The sequence below is a fragment of the Notothenia coriiceps genome, unplaced genomic scaffold, assembly GCF_000735185.1.
Source record: "Notothenia coriiceps isolate Sejong01 unplaced genomic scaffold, NC01 NC01_scaffold00024667, whole genome shotgun sequence".
In the NCBI taxonomy this organism is placed as follows: Eukaryota; Metazoa; Chordata; class Actinopteri; order Perciformes; family Nototheniidae; genus Notothenia; species Notothenia coriiceps.
In genome coordinates, this window is record NW_011357368.1 from 4,754,935 (window position 1) to 4,769,384 (window position 14,450).

The window sequence follows — 14,450 nt, forward strand, 5'->3', positions numbered from 1 at the left end:
GGACCTGGCCGTGAACACTCCCAGTGACCTAATTTTTAGGTTCCTCGGTTACCGGGTTTCAACCTCGTCCCTTCTCGACAGCGACCGGCGTGGTAGACTCCCGTCTCCCACCTCGTCCCTTATCGACGTCGACCCCTGCGTCGAAATGTCAACGGCCACAACGACAACACTCACGGAGGAAATCGAAATGGACCGGTTGCCACGATGAACCCTCGGGCAGTCGACGAAGGGTGTACAACCCGTCTTGTGGGAGTGCAAAGGTGTCCACCATCCCGTAGGTGTGGTAGTCGGCTACCACTTCTTCGCCAGACCGTAGCCCCCGACCACCATATACTCCCGACCCTGTCCCTCCGAGCATGGTGTCGAAGTTTACACCGGCGTCAAACGGTCTTAATTTTTTCCCACAACCTTTAGGTGGAGACCAGGACGTGTCCCTACCGGAACGAGTAAAGGGCTCCGTTGGTCTTACTGCGACGTTCGTCGTCACCGACCGAGTAGAGGAGGTCTGAGTAAGACAAGCCCGCTCTTGTTGTTTAACAACTTATATATTTCCGATGTAAATCTAAATGTTGTCTCGGTATGTTTGCTCATCTGTGTCATGAGTGTCTCGGATGACGGTCCTACCACAAATGTCGTCACGAGTGTCCCCTACCTCGTCCGTACCTCCAGGAGTGTCTCCTACATTCCCTCTTGAGTGTCCCCTACCTCGTCCGTCCGTACCTCCAGGAGTGTCTCCTACATCTCCTCTTTGAGTGTCTCCTACCTCGTTCCGTACCTCCAGGAGTGTCTCCCTACATCTCCCTCTTGACTGTCTCCTACCTCGTCCGTACCTCCAGGAGTGTCTCGTACATATCTCCCTCTTTGAGTGTCTCCTACCTCGTCCGTACCTCCAGGAGTGTCTCCTACATTCCCTATTGACTGTGTCCCCTACCTCTCCTCCCCTCTGACCTCCTGAAGGATTCGTTCATTACAGTCCGAAGTCACTCCGTCTAACACTGGGTGATTTTCGCACTAAATCTCAATGATTCTCTTTTTGTCTCAATTAATTAACACGTTCTTTTTGATTTATTAATTTTGTTTTGTCATTAATGATTCCCTTTATAAATGGTAACTATTTGAGCTCCTCCCGGGCGTCCTTACAGGCGACCCCGACGATCGACTCTCTCGTGCTGACGCCCGGTAACCGGTCCGATTCTTGTTGTGTCGTAAGTTAGATAGTTAGTACATGTACGTTATGTTGTACAATACATTGTCGTTGTCGTAATTTCGTTGACATTTTCCGTGCGTTTCGTTCTTGTTGTTATTTACAATAAAATAAAAGGTTTATGTAGTAGTGGAATTCGCTGCACTATACATGTCAACGTCTCGTACCTGGGCGGTTTCTCCACCAGACAGATGGCCGGGTCGTACCCCGTACGTGAAAAAAGTTAGACTTTACTAGTATTAAGAAAAAATCAAGACCTCACTCAGTGAGCTAACTATTATAAACGTGGTCATAGAACAGATAAAAGTCATAAGTGCATATGCAAAATCTAAATTATTCATGATTGCGACTTATCCATGTATACACAACACCGATATGAGTAATGGATAGACTACCTTCCCGCTCATATGGTAAAGTGTAACTGGAGCCTCGACCAAATATAGGGGGGGAGACTTCCGTGTTCTTGGCAGGTCTCAATCGTGTTCCGGAAGTGCGGCTCGCGGGCTGTCATGCGTACAGGGCTGTCGGTGAGCGAACATGTCGTCACACCCAAGCCCAATCACGATTAGACTTCAGTTTATTGTTCACCAATTCTCGGTTGATGTCACGTTTCGTTTTGGTGTGACTATTGGTACCAAGTTAGGTCACAAATATTTTGCTTAGAGCAGTCCTCTATTTTACGTTGAGTTATGTTACGATAAAATATATAACGAAAGGACCACGAGTTTCGCGCACTATATATGTACAATAGATGTGTATAATAGAAATTATATTTGTGTACTTACCATTATAGATATGTACTTCAAGAGGAAGATACGTTAAACATACTCACATACATATACTTAATTGTTAATTACATTAGAAATATATTGTCATATTGTCCGACGCGATAGAACATTTATATATCCAGTTATATGACATAGCGGAGGCGCACGTAGTGCTATTTGTGTGTGAATACGTAGATTAGTATCATACTAAGGCGCGATATTAGTTGACTCAGTTTCGTATAAGTAATATAGTAAATCACAATATCAATTGCTATGTCGAATTTGCGTACGTTGCGTATTTAATTGAGTATTCGCGGGGCAATGGCTATCCCTAGAGTTTAATGTCACCCATTATAATTTCAACCAATAACATTTTGGATATTCATATGTGCATATGTGGCGTGCGGATAACAGTTGTTGGATAACATTCCCACGATGCGATTGTATGTCATCGACATACTAATACGACCACAATGGGTCGTCCAGTTTTTCACATATTTCGATTAATGTTGGTACGGGTAATTAGATATTTAACATATTGGTTACTGTTAACCTACATGTATAAATTGGTGTACCCGATAACTGTTTTATAACTTTTACCTGTAATTGAAATAAATTTCGTCCTTTTCATCGCAATCGTTTACGACCGCTACGATTGATTAAACTACGTCTGGACTGACTGACTTCAAGGCATATGCAGTACATTTCCAACTGCCGTTTTATCAGTTACTGTAGCTCACTGCAACATTTTAACCCCAAAATATTTATTATTATTTATTTACCCTAAATATATCGCCGAAAAGATCTGGGTTTCTACGAAATGTAATACTCAGTTCCAGCTGTTTGTTTGTTCTGTTTTTGTGTTTGTTTTTGTTTTTGTTTTTGTTTTGTTTTTTGTCTTTTCGTCAGTCTCCTACAACCCAAGTCTCCCTCCCCCCCAAATTCCTATTCGTCTCAACTTCTCCACCCAAAAACTCTGCCTGACCTTGTCCCACTTCCCTTAGTCTGAGGTGCTCCAGAACCCCCTCCCTTCAAGTCTCGAAGCCCGACGGTGGGTCTCTTCCGAGACAGGGGCTTGACGGCCTCAAACCGGAACCCCTACTCTCGTTTGGCCGACTCCACTCTAGACCCCTGACCCCACCAACCATCTACTCTCCTCGGTCACTCCATCCCCCCCCCGTCTACCACCCCCGAAATATCCACTCCTGTCCTCAAACATCACTTACGCCACACTCTGCCCTTCGGGTCACCTCAAGAAACTCCTGGCCCCACTACACTACGGTACTAAACCACAACCCACTCCTCAGACCGCGGGACGCAAGACCTGTGTCGACCTCAGAACAACTCCCTACCAAACGACTACGGCTCTCCGTCCTCAACGACATCCGCCCTCCTTTACTTCCGCACTTACTCAGCGATTCGACGGCCCCGCCACACAGGCTCCGAATGCCAGCCTCTCCTCTGTTCTTCCTGCTCCTATTCCTGCTCCAACCACCCGAAAGCTGACCCGCAAGGTTGTGCACAACACGTGCAAAAAGTGTGGGAAGTTTCGCACAGCGGAAACTGGACACAACAAGTACAAGGGAGTTGTTTACTGCCCCTTGGTTGAGGCTTTGCCAAAGGAGCAGTGGCTGAAGGACATGAGGAACAAAAAGTGACAAGTGTTTCCGCCCCCATAGGCATTGACACTTAATTATGTATATAGTTTGGTTTACAGTTTTATAGTTATGTGTGTATATATCTTATGTATAAATTGTATATAGTAATTTTATCTTCTATTTAAGAGTGTTATTATCATTATTTTGTTATACCGTTTTACTACTGTTTTAAATGTTATTATGTTTAACTAACATAAAATAAAGGTTTGGCTTTTTCAAGTATGCCTAGTGTCTGTCCAATAATTGTAGTGGAGTGCTATGTTTACAATTTCTATACTTTTTCGTTCAACTGTTCGAAAGCTAAAAACAAAATAATTATAAAACCTATACCTTAGTTGATATTAATGTAATGGTTATATTTTTATTATTTATCCACAGCACACAAACAATGAGCTTCAATAAAAATCCATATCGGTGACTTAAAAACTATCCCTGATTTAAAAAAAGTATTTAATAAACTTGAAAGAAGTAAATAAGTTTTAATATTTAATAGAAATGTATTAATAGTTAACTGTATAACACAAGTCTTATCAGTCAATATCTCTAATTAATTAATGTTAAGATATGCAACACAAGCACTTTTATTCCTCTCATGTTCTATATATTATACACTTCAATACTGACGGAGTTGGGATTCAATCCTGCAATCTTGTGGATGTGTTTTCCGCCTCAAGAAATAAACAAATACATACTTTTTTTGAAACACTACTGTATATAAACACTTTTAAATGCTACAGAAGGGAAATTGGGAGCAGGAGAATTTTCTCCTCTTTTCTCCCTTTTTCTTCCTTTTTCTTCTCCCCCCTTCTTCTTCCTTCTTCACCCCCCCTTGCAAGACTATTGTTCCCCAGCCCTGGCGCAGTGGATAGAGCCTTGGTATGGGGATCAGGGGGTCACAGGTTCAAACCCCAATGCAGTCAGCATGACGTTGTGTCCCTGGGCAAGACACCCCAAACTGCTCCTGTGGGGATTGCCCACAGTATTCAGTATGTAAGTCGCTTTGGATAAAACCGTCTAACATGTAACATGTCATGTAAAAAGTGAGATCTTGGGCAAAATAAGTTCCTTTTTTGGTGCTGATGGTACCATCATTCTGTACTTTTACAAAGAGACATGTTTGTACAGACACTTGTGCCACAACTGTGCATGTGACGACTTATAGCCCATTTCTGTAATTGGCAACTTATTCCTACCAGCAGAAATACAAGCCAAAATAATGATATACAATTAGTGACATTTTTATAAACCTCAATTATTGTTGAATTATTAGATTTGATCTCTGGATTTCATTATACTTTACAAAAAGTTTAGCACAGAAAGTTGTAATTTACTTTCATTTGTTATCGCTTGGTATGCAGTTTAACTTAAGCACATCTTTCATTCTGTTTTGAATGTAGCAGACAGTTGACATGAATGCCATAATGACCTCACTCTGATTACAGTACATTGTGCAGACTGTAATCATGTAAGCAGCTGCATCACTGTCCCATCTTTAATCACAGTCAAACGCCTTGTTGGCGGTTTACTTTGCTTTAATTGGACAGCAGTAGACATTGTAAAAAACTTCCCCTGCATGCTGCTCAGCAATGCAAAGCGTGTCTTAAGGAGTGAGCATCTCTCTCCATGTGTTTAGTATGGAGGATTGCTCATCATTACCACAGAACAAGGACACAGGAAACAGCCCATTGCCACATTTCCTGTCCTATTTGAGTTGTGTACCAACAACTATCATTTCTATGCGTGCATAGACACACACTTACTTCCACATAGAACACACACCCAAATTAGATTCCAGCACACTTTACTTAATGAAATATTCATGAATCTTTGAGTAAGGGCATGGAAGGAAAAAGTTCCTGTTGGAAATGGCTCGCTGTATCTCTGTGGAGACAGCCTCATTCTGCAGTTTCCTTGTAGCGTCTCATCAAATTATCAATCTAAATGTAAAGTGGACCGTATAGCACTAATGGCTTGTGCCCCCATGAAAAATGCTGGAACTTATGGAAATCTTAAATCCCATTGAGCTGTTAAGTGCCGTTTTTCTATCCAAGGGTAATTTATTGGATGAATCGGAAGACTTAATAGGTTCAACGTGTTTCATCGAGAGAAGACATTTTGATTGAGCAACGTCACTTTCCTCGTAGGATTCAAAGCATTTATGATGGCGACAGCAGCATCTGCCTGTTTTACTTGAAGATGAAGACTGTGAATGCAGGCGAGGAACGGAGTTCACAGTGCGAGGAAGACAGTCTTTTGTAAGGTGTGCTTGAATGCTTTCATCCCTTTATCTTGCATTTCTGCATTATGAATAAGTGCAAGAGTACGAATTCAAAGCCGCAGTAAGAGAACAAGCTGGTCCCCAACGAACAGTAGCTGATTATGTACCCCTATTTATCATGAGGTTGAAGCTTTGGAGTGTTCACCATGATAGCATTTAATTCAATTCACCTACACAATGATTTAAAAATAAAACTGCACCAAATCTATCCACAACTCTTGTGTGTCAACATATTCATCAGATGCAGCTCTAACCTATACTGCAGTTATATCACGTCTTCCAAAAAGCATCCCTTTTTGTTCTGATATTCCTGACAGCATTGCCAAGGTCATAAACTCCGAGCGAGAACCAGATGTTTTATTTAGCATTCGCAGCCAATTGAATCGGAGGTCTGTAGCAGTAGTGTCTCTCTCTGGGAAATGTCAGTTTGTTCAGCAACATGGTGATACAGTATGTTCTCTAGACTGGAATCATATTATAAAATATACTCTAGACTCTATTTTATAATATGATTCCAGTCTTTTACTAGACCTGGTATATTCAATTCTGACTCATTGGCGGCTATTACATAAAGGAGTATTGTGGGGAATTATTTTAAAATCCAAATTGGGTGATTTTCGAACATTACTATGAAAGTGTTATTTTTTGTATTGAGGAAATTCTCTTTTTTCTTTGGCCGAATTAAAAGAATTATCTGAATCGATTTCTACACCGTCTCCTCACTTATGAGTGGCTCCAAAGGTCTTCCTCAGTTGTAGCTGGTGGTGATATTGGCAGCTCATGACCAATTCACACGGTGCAGTCATTGGGCAGAGACGAGTGATTTATTTTTCACTTTTGTGCTGTTTTTCAGTTTTTATTCTCTAGTATAATATTGAAAATGTTTTCCCTTTTGAACCACTAACCAATACCAAGTCCTCAGACATTCACAGTGACGGTCTGGCTCTTTGTATCGAGCAACAGATTGATCGTGTGGAGATCCAGATTTACTCCTGCCTTTGTTTTATCAGAGGACAAAGTCTGTCTCTCGAGTCTGTCGCCTCACTGACTCACAGAAAAAACACAAAATAGAGTTCAGCTGGTTTATGTGAAGTATTGGACGATGAACAAATGGATAGAATCAAATCACTTATTCACTATGTTTGAAAAATATCATAAGAAGTTCAATGTGTCGGATGTTATTGTATTTATGAGTCATACTTACTGAACAGTTGGTTGGTTTCTCAGAACCTGTGGGCATCCGTCTCCCTACGGAAAGTCGGAGAAGAGTCGTTAAGACACCCCTGATACATTTCTGTGTCTAATCACAAGAGAGCTGGAGAATGATCCAGTCATAGCGGCAGGTGAGAAGACAATACTACAACACCTGTTCATTGTCTCAAACTGAGTCGAAGACAGACTCACCTGTCATATCCAAGTGTGTATATAAAGTCACAATGTTTATATGGATAGGGAGGATGTGGCTCAGTATTTAAGTCACTTTGGGTAAAGCGTATAACAAGTGGCATGTCATGTAATGTTTATCTATTCCACAGACAGATACTCCTATGGAATCGAGTCCATAGGAATCATGGGTGTGATTAAAACCAGCTCCATGAAGAACCTGCTGCTCCTCACCCCTGATAGATTTCTGAGGATGGCAATAAACCGATGGATGCTGAGCAGGTGGACAGCAGCTCCTTTGAACTTGTTTCGTCAGAATCCAACTTTACTCTGCTCATCTGATAACAAGTGCTCTTATTATAATTGGAAAAAGTAATTACTGCAAATGAGATTTTGTTCTGGGTATCTTTATGAATTTGACAAATAATCTGAATCTTTGATCTCAGATAAATTGGATATTCCTGCAGTCGTTTAGTAGTTGTATCATTTTCGATTTCGACGCTTGCATCATCTTGTTGTGCCTAAGATGGAAGACTAACATCCGTTAAAAAGGTTTGTTCTACATGTTCAATTATTCAATGCTGCATTAATATATGGTCAAAAGGTCACATGACATGAGCTATTTGAAACACTAAAATCCAGTAAAAAGCAAGGTGCCCAGTTTGAGTAATTACAGTTCTGCATTGATTTGAATGAATGGGTCACATGACATGGAAGCTATTGAAAATAAATTAGACTTTTCAATAAAGTCTCACGTTATGAATCTGCAGATGTTAGCTTTAGTACCTGAAACTTTTGGGCAGTGATTTAATAAGTGTACAATGTTTAAGCTCCCTTTATGATAACAATGATAATTAAATGTTCTATTAACTTAGGCAGCCTCAAGTTTTAAAATAACAGCCAGCAGACCAGTTGGTTTTTTCCTCAGTGAGTCTTTATTTCTCTCTCCCATGGTGGCTATGGCGGCAATGTTCTATAACAGTATGTGATCACAGCTAATAAAGCTCACAATACTGAAAACATGGCAACAACTGCATTGAACGTACATATTAAAATAGAGCTGATGGCGCTGTGCCCCAAAACCACTTCTGTTTTTATAGATTTTTTTTACTCTGTAATATAAACTGCAATTGTAGCATACACTTAAACTCAACATTATTGAGAATCATTAAATGTCTTATTAGCTGTGCAAAAATAACTATATAAAATATATTGCTTTTACAATTAACCAAGCCATTGGCGCTGTAAATAAATTAAACTAGACAGCAACAACAAGCAGATACAGAAAGGATTTCCATGTTAATGGTGATTTATATAATGTACAAACACATTTAACAAATGCTTTTTTAGAACACCATTTAAACAACATTGTGCATAAAACTCAAAATACACAATTCTGAACTCGTCAATACACTTAACATAGATCTTCACTGAAAATAAGGAAAAATACATATTTATATAATATACACAAGAGGATCTAAAACATCCTTTGTAAAACACAGGAATGTCCGTCCTTTTCCACTTTCTGGCGCCGTCACTTAAGACTTCCTCATTTTTTTCTCCCTCAGCATCATGGACGAAATGAACACAGATTAAACCTCATTAAACTCACTCAAATCTCTTTTGTAATAACATTAAGCTGTAACTGAATAGTGTTGAGTGGCCTAAGTGTGTATAAAGTGCTCACTGTCACTGTTGCGTTGATGAGGACTGTCCACCACATGTCCAAATACTTCCTTCAGTGCAATGTCTCCAGCTTGGCTGAATGACGGCAGACATGTTGTCATGTAACAGAAGCTGACAGCCACAAGCGGCAGGTTGGGGGGGAGGGGGGGGATCTGGAGCATTTAGTACACTGCCTGCAGTCTGTATTCACACAGGAAAACAAACAGCTTGTACTTCTTACAAGGCTTAAAGTGGGACTATTCTGCTGGGTGGTTGGTTAAAAAACAACACCTCCTTACTTTAGATGTTTGCTAGTGTGCGTTCAGGGCTGTACGAGAGATAAAACAAACATCTCTACACGTTCGACTCTATAAACGATCGCTTTGGTTTCATTGAAGCTACGTGAATGGCAGGATTATCTCGGTTGAGCCCCGGCTGCTTGGGCTTGCTGTCCATGAACGTGTGCGCCATCGCCAGCGCTGGCTTGGACTCTTTGTAACAGTTGGCGGCTTGGCAGAATTTCTCCGTGAATTCCTTGGCGTGCATGCCGTTCTGTAAGCTGCTCATTGCCATAGCCCCCTGAGGTGGCGGAGGTTTGTGCTGCTCCTGGTAAGTGCTCACTGTTTTGGCGTAAGGCGGATCACAGTCGACGGGCAGAAGGCCCATCGCCGACATGTTGTGACAAACCAGACCGTCAGAGGAGTGGTTGAGCCAGCTGCGGCCCACCGACTGCAGGCTGGGGTGACCCTGCAAGCTGTGCTGCTGCTGGAGCTGAAACTGCTGCTGCTGCTGGAGCTGCAGGAAGCGGGCCTTCTTGTCCATGACGCCCATGAAGGGTCTGGGTTTGGATGCGGAGCTGGCCTGCTGGCTGTGCTTGGTTTTCTCCGAGGTCTTCGTTCGGACGTCAGGCCCCAGTTTGCCGCTGTCCGACAGACTGCTGCTGGACGCCAGGCTGCTGGTGGAGCTGGACACTCGCATGCTGCTGCCCCCCCCTCCCCCACACATCCCATCCTTTCCTACATCTGTGTGGTTTCCCTGGGGGGCGGGGCCAGAGCAGGCCAACCCCTCCAGGGAGGAGGCAGAGTGGGCAGACAGGCGGTCCTGCCTCGGACCCCTGGAGCTGCTGCTGCAGGACGAGTAGGACGCCTGGGAGGAGTGGACGCTCTCCATCTCACAACTCTGACCCATGGAGGGGGGGGCGGCTGCCAGCGACTTTCTGTTCCCGTACACGGGCTCCTCAGCTGGGGGGGGCAGGGGGCTGATGTCGATGCCCGGGCCCGGCTTCAGCAGGCTGGACATGCGTCTGCTCGGTAAGGGACTGGAGGGGCCGTACTGAGATTTGGCCCCTTGGACCCGGCCCCCCACGCCCCCCCCCGCTCCCTGCATGGAGCTCATGTGCTGGTTGGTCTTCACTATCTGGGCCTGCTTGGTGGGCTGCAGCACCAGACCCTGCTGGGCCTCCCGGTGCTCTCGGGGGTACCGGTGGGGGGGGAGCCTGCCGGGGCCCGGGGGGGAGCTGGGGCTCTGACTCTGGTGCCCCAAACTGTTGCTGACAGGTTCGGGGGGGAGGACCCTGTTGTAGGAATAACTGTTCTGGGACCAGCAGGCTTCAGCTGTCCTGTCGTGCAGCGAGGCCTCCTCCTCTTCCTCCTCTTCCTCCTCCTCTTCCAGGATGCTTCTTTGTCCTTCCACGCTCCTGGCGAGGCTGTGCTCTGAAGGGTCCTCCTGCCGCTCGCCCTGCTCCTGGTCTGACTCGTGGCCCCCCGACGCCTGGCCTGAAGCCCCTTCTGCAGCGGGGCCCCCTTTAGTCTGAGTGCGCATCTGTTTGCACTCGTCCTCCACTCGGGCCAGCAGGCGGCGGATCTCCCGGTTATTGGGGCAGAGCTTGGCTGCTTCGTGAAGGTCAGCCATGGCCGCCGCAAACTGCCTGTGGATCGGAGAGAGAACGGAGGGGAAAATTGTCACCAGATCCAGACTGCATAATTCAGCAGCAGGAACAACCGCAGGAGCTCAACATTTACCTGCTGCTTCTTTTAGCTCTGGCGCGGGCGTAGTAGGCCTCGTAGGATTTGGGTTTCAGCTCCAGCGCTTTTGTTGCAAACTCCTCAGCCATCCCAAAGTCCTAAAGTAGGAACATCATCAAAACAATTGTTAAGCAGTTGATATTCAATGTGGTTGTTTTACATACATAAACATTTTGAAATATGCAGGTTACACAATGTTTCCTTGTTGCTTGTTATATCTTATGTATTGTTTTGAGGACAGTATTTTCAACCTAAGCGATGGCTGAATGTGACCAACACAACATCTCTCCAGCGGCTCTGCTCCGTGTGTTAAGTGATTAAATAACCTGCAGGCCCCCCAGGTGCTGTTCCTCTGGAAACACACAACAGATAACCTCATGGTGGCCTTTTCGCTCGGATCTCCTGCGGCAGGTAATTACCTCACAGCAGGATCGCTACAAGAGTCAAAAGTAAGACTTATGTAACTAAACTTTCATGAAGAGCTTTTCAGCAGAAACAACTATCCAGAAATAAAGAGAGAAAATATTAGAAATGAACTCTCTCCATGTTTGTTTCAGTCATTTTCTAAATGTCCAGTCCTTCTCAAATAGTCATTTCATTCCTCATTCGTTGGGGGAGAACTAACAGGAATGGTCTCGGCACAGTTAAACTCTGGAGTGAGCAGACAGGCTGGCACAGGCAGGATCTGAGATTGTTCCACAAGAAGATTTGAGGAGATTTGAGTGGACTGCCCAGTGCGCCTCCTTCCTGCTTCCATCTGAGCGCTAACAAGCTTCCCCTGCCCACACATGCTCTGATCATACCACATGCTACAGACCTAATCACACATGTATCTTTTCCTTTAAAACAATTGAGGATACTTCCCAGGCGACGTCCATCCCTACCCAAATAACCATTTAATGGTGCCCTTTAATGTTCTGTAATCACTGACAAATAAAACTCTTGTTATTGAAACAGCTTATTTAAAACATTTAAAGGTGACCTATTATGCAAAATCCACTTCTTCATGTGTTTTATACATCAACATGTGTCCCCTCTGTGTAAAGAGATTCTGAAAGTTTCTGGAAAAAAGATTCTGAACGTTTTTGTCCTGATCCATTCATATCAAAACCTGTCTGAAAATGAGCTGATCAGATTTTGGCCACTTTATGATGTCATAACAATTTTCTTGCTTGTGTAACCATCAGCCAATCACCAACCAAGGTAACCCCGTCCCACCTTATCACCTGAATCTCCTCAGATATTTGAGTTATTTTTAACCAAACATCTCGCAGAGGGGCGTGGGGAGTGGCTCCTTATTTTCATCTAAAGTAACAGACAGAGAATCAGCACTTTTGAAACAGGGCTGAAACAGAGGGGATTATGGGATGCTACACTGCATGATCTGTTTGGTATTTGGAGCCAAACACTTCAGAGACATGCTTTGTATATATCTGAGACCTATAACATATTGATGAAAAACAGTATAATAGGGGACCTTTAAAAAAAAGATCAGCACCACCATTCATTTAGCCTTTAACTAATAGTTAAAGGCTAAATGAATGGTGGTGCTGATCTTTTTTTTAAAGGTCCCCTATTATACTGTTTTTCATCAATATGTTATAGGTCTCAGATATATACAANTGTGTGTGTGTGTGTGTGTGTGTGTGTGTGTGTGTGTGTGTGTGTGTGTGTGTGTGTGTGTGTGTGTGTGTGTGTGTGTGTGTGTGTGTGCGCTTTTACTGGTATGTCTGTGTGTGTCATTCCTCTTCTCCCTCATGTGCTGCTTGGCTAATTTAAGAATGTGACTTATCACCTAAATGACATTCACAGAGCTATCTGGGTCTGCGGCTTATCTCCAGTGCTCTCTGCTAAAATAAAAAAGAGTAGTGGGCAGAAGAGTTAACTCTCTGCATGCATTTACTACTGAAAACACACAGCTTTTAAAGTAGTGACACACTATTGACTACACGTTGTAACTCTTTTTCCTTTCACCACAAATGACTACTCTATTCTTTTGCATGACCTCTCTTCTCTTCACTCTTTCCCCCCTGACTCTTTCTTAACTGCCTTCAATAAACTAAGGCTACAGAACGTCACCTTACGATCGATCAGGTACAATCTTTAGGTAACTTTACCTTGTACCAATTTCCAGAGAATACAGTGTGCACCTGTTGCCGCCAGTATCAACAAAATAACTCTCCGGACTTCTCTCTCTCCCCCCTCTCTTCCCACAGGGAACGCCGCCTGGGCCATGGCTACTTCAAAGCCCGACATCCTGATCATCCTGCTCCAGAAGCTGATGGAGGAGGGAAACCTGCTCTACAAGGTACACATGGCAAAGATATCACTTTCTGTCAACAGTAAAGAGCACTCTCCTTTAAAAATGAAATGCCGTATGTTAAACAGACCAGCTGTACTGAGAGACGTGGATATAGCCTGAGTTATTATCAGATGATTTCCTGTTTTCTTCCACTGGCAGTAAGGAAAGCACTAAACAATATGATATTGCTCAGCCCAACAATGAAATGATAACTCTCGTGTTGTGGCTCAGTTAGGTGCAGAAGACAAATGGATGTGTGTGTTCCGCACCACTCACCAAAGGAGCTATGATCGATGTCCGACATTTAACAGATTGAGTTTGTGGGGGAGGAGGACAAACCTGTCGTGTGCGCGTGCACGTGCGCGTGTGAGTGAGAGAGATTGATGAGCGGGGAGGGCTCAGGCCTCAGAACAGTTATTGCTGGAGTATCTGCTGAATAACTTTGCCCTGCTTCTCTCCCCCACATTTTCCTTCCTGGTTGTGTCCTCTTCCTCACTGCATGTCTGCCCTCCATGTGTCCTCCAGAAAGGGAAGATGAAGGAGGCGGCTCAGCGGTACCAGTACGCCCTGAGGAAGTTTCCTAGAGAAGGCTTTGGTGATGACCTGAAGGCGTTTAAAGACCTGAGGGTCTCTCTGTACCTCAATCTCTCCCGGTGTCGCAGAAAAACCAATGTAAGTCCTTCACTCTCTGTTCCTCAGACAGTGCTGTGTTTTTAACGTTCTCCTTTAAAGGTCCGCTACTATACTGTTTTTCTTCAATATATTACTGTTTCAAAAGTGCTGACTCTCTGTCTGTTACTTAGATGAAAATAAGGAGCCACTCCCCACGCCCCCTCTGAGAGAGATTTGGTTAAAAATAACTCATATCTAAGGAGATTCAGGTGATAAGGTGGGGGTGTTACCTTGGTTTGTGATTGGCTAATGGTTACACAAGCCAAAGAATCGTGATGACATCATAAAGTGGCCAAAATCAGCACATTTTCAGACAGGTTTTTATATGAATGGATCAGGACAAAAAGTGAGAGAATCTTTTTTCCAGAAACTTTCAGAATCTCTTTACACAGAGGGGACACATGTTTATGTATAAAAGACATGCAAAAGTGGATTTTGCATAATAGGTGACCTTTAAACAATGCACTATGATGAGAATTATGATTAAATAAACCATT

At 43.6% G+C, this 14,450-nt stretch overlaps 2 protein-coding genes across 3 annotated transcripts; one reads left to right on the forward strand and one right to left on the reverse strand.

Annotated features, from left to right (window-relative positions):
- Positions 1-8,212: 8,212 nt before the first annotated feature.
- On the reverse strand, positions 8,213-11,213 carry LOC104955253 (protein TANC1-like). The gene is made up of 2 exons (XM_010782537.1): positions 10,977-11,213; positions 8,213-10,882 (listed from the first exon to the last, which is right to left on the reverse strand). Exons 1-2 carry the CDS (start codon positions 11,066-11,068, stop codon positions 9,310-9,312), a joined length of 1,665 nt encoding a protein of 554 aa, XP_010780839.1. The 5' UTR covers positions 11,069-11,213; the 3' UTR covers positions 8,213-9,309.
- Positions 11,214-12,721: 1,508 nt separating this feature from the next.
- On the forward strand, positions 12,722-14,033 carry LOC104955254 (protein TANC1-like). Of its 2 annotated transcripts, none has more exons than XM_010782540.1 (3): positions 12,722-13,073; positions 13,196-13,287; positions 13,807-14,033. In XM_010782540.1, exons 2-3 carry the CDS (start codon positions 13,213-13,215, stop codon positions 13,996-13,998), a joined length of 267 nt encoding a protein of 88 aa, XP_010780842.1. In that variant the 5' UTR covers positions 12,722-13,073; positions 13,196-13,212; the 3' UTR covers positions 13,999-14,033. The 2 variants fall into 2 exon arrangements, with proteins under 2 accessions (XP_010780842.1, XP_010780840.1); XM_010782538.1 differs by having other exon boundaries at positions 12,722-13,086; positions 13,807-14,032.
- The last annotated feature ends 417 nt before the right edge of the window (positions 14,034-14,450 follow it).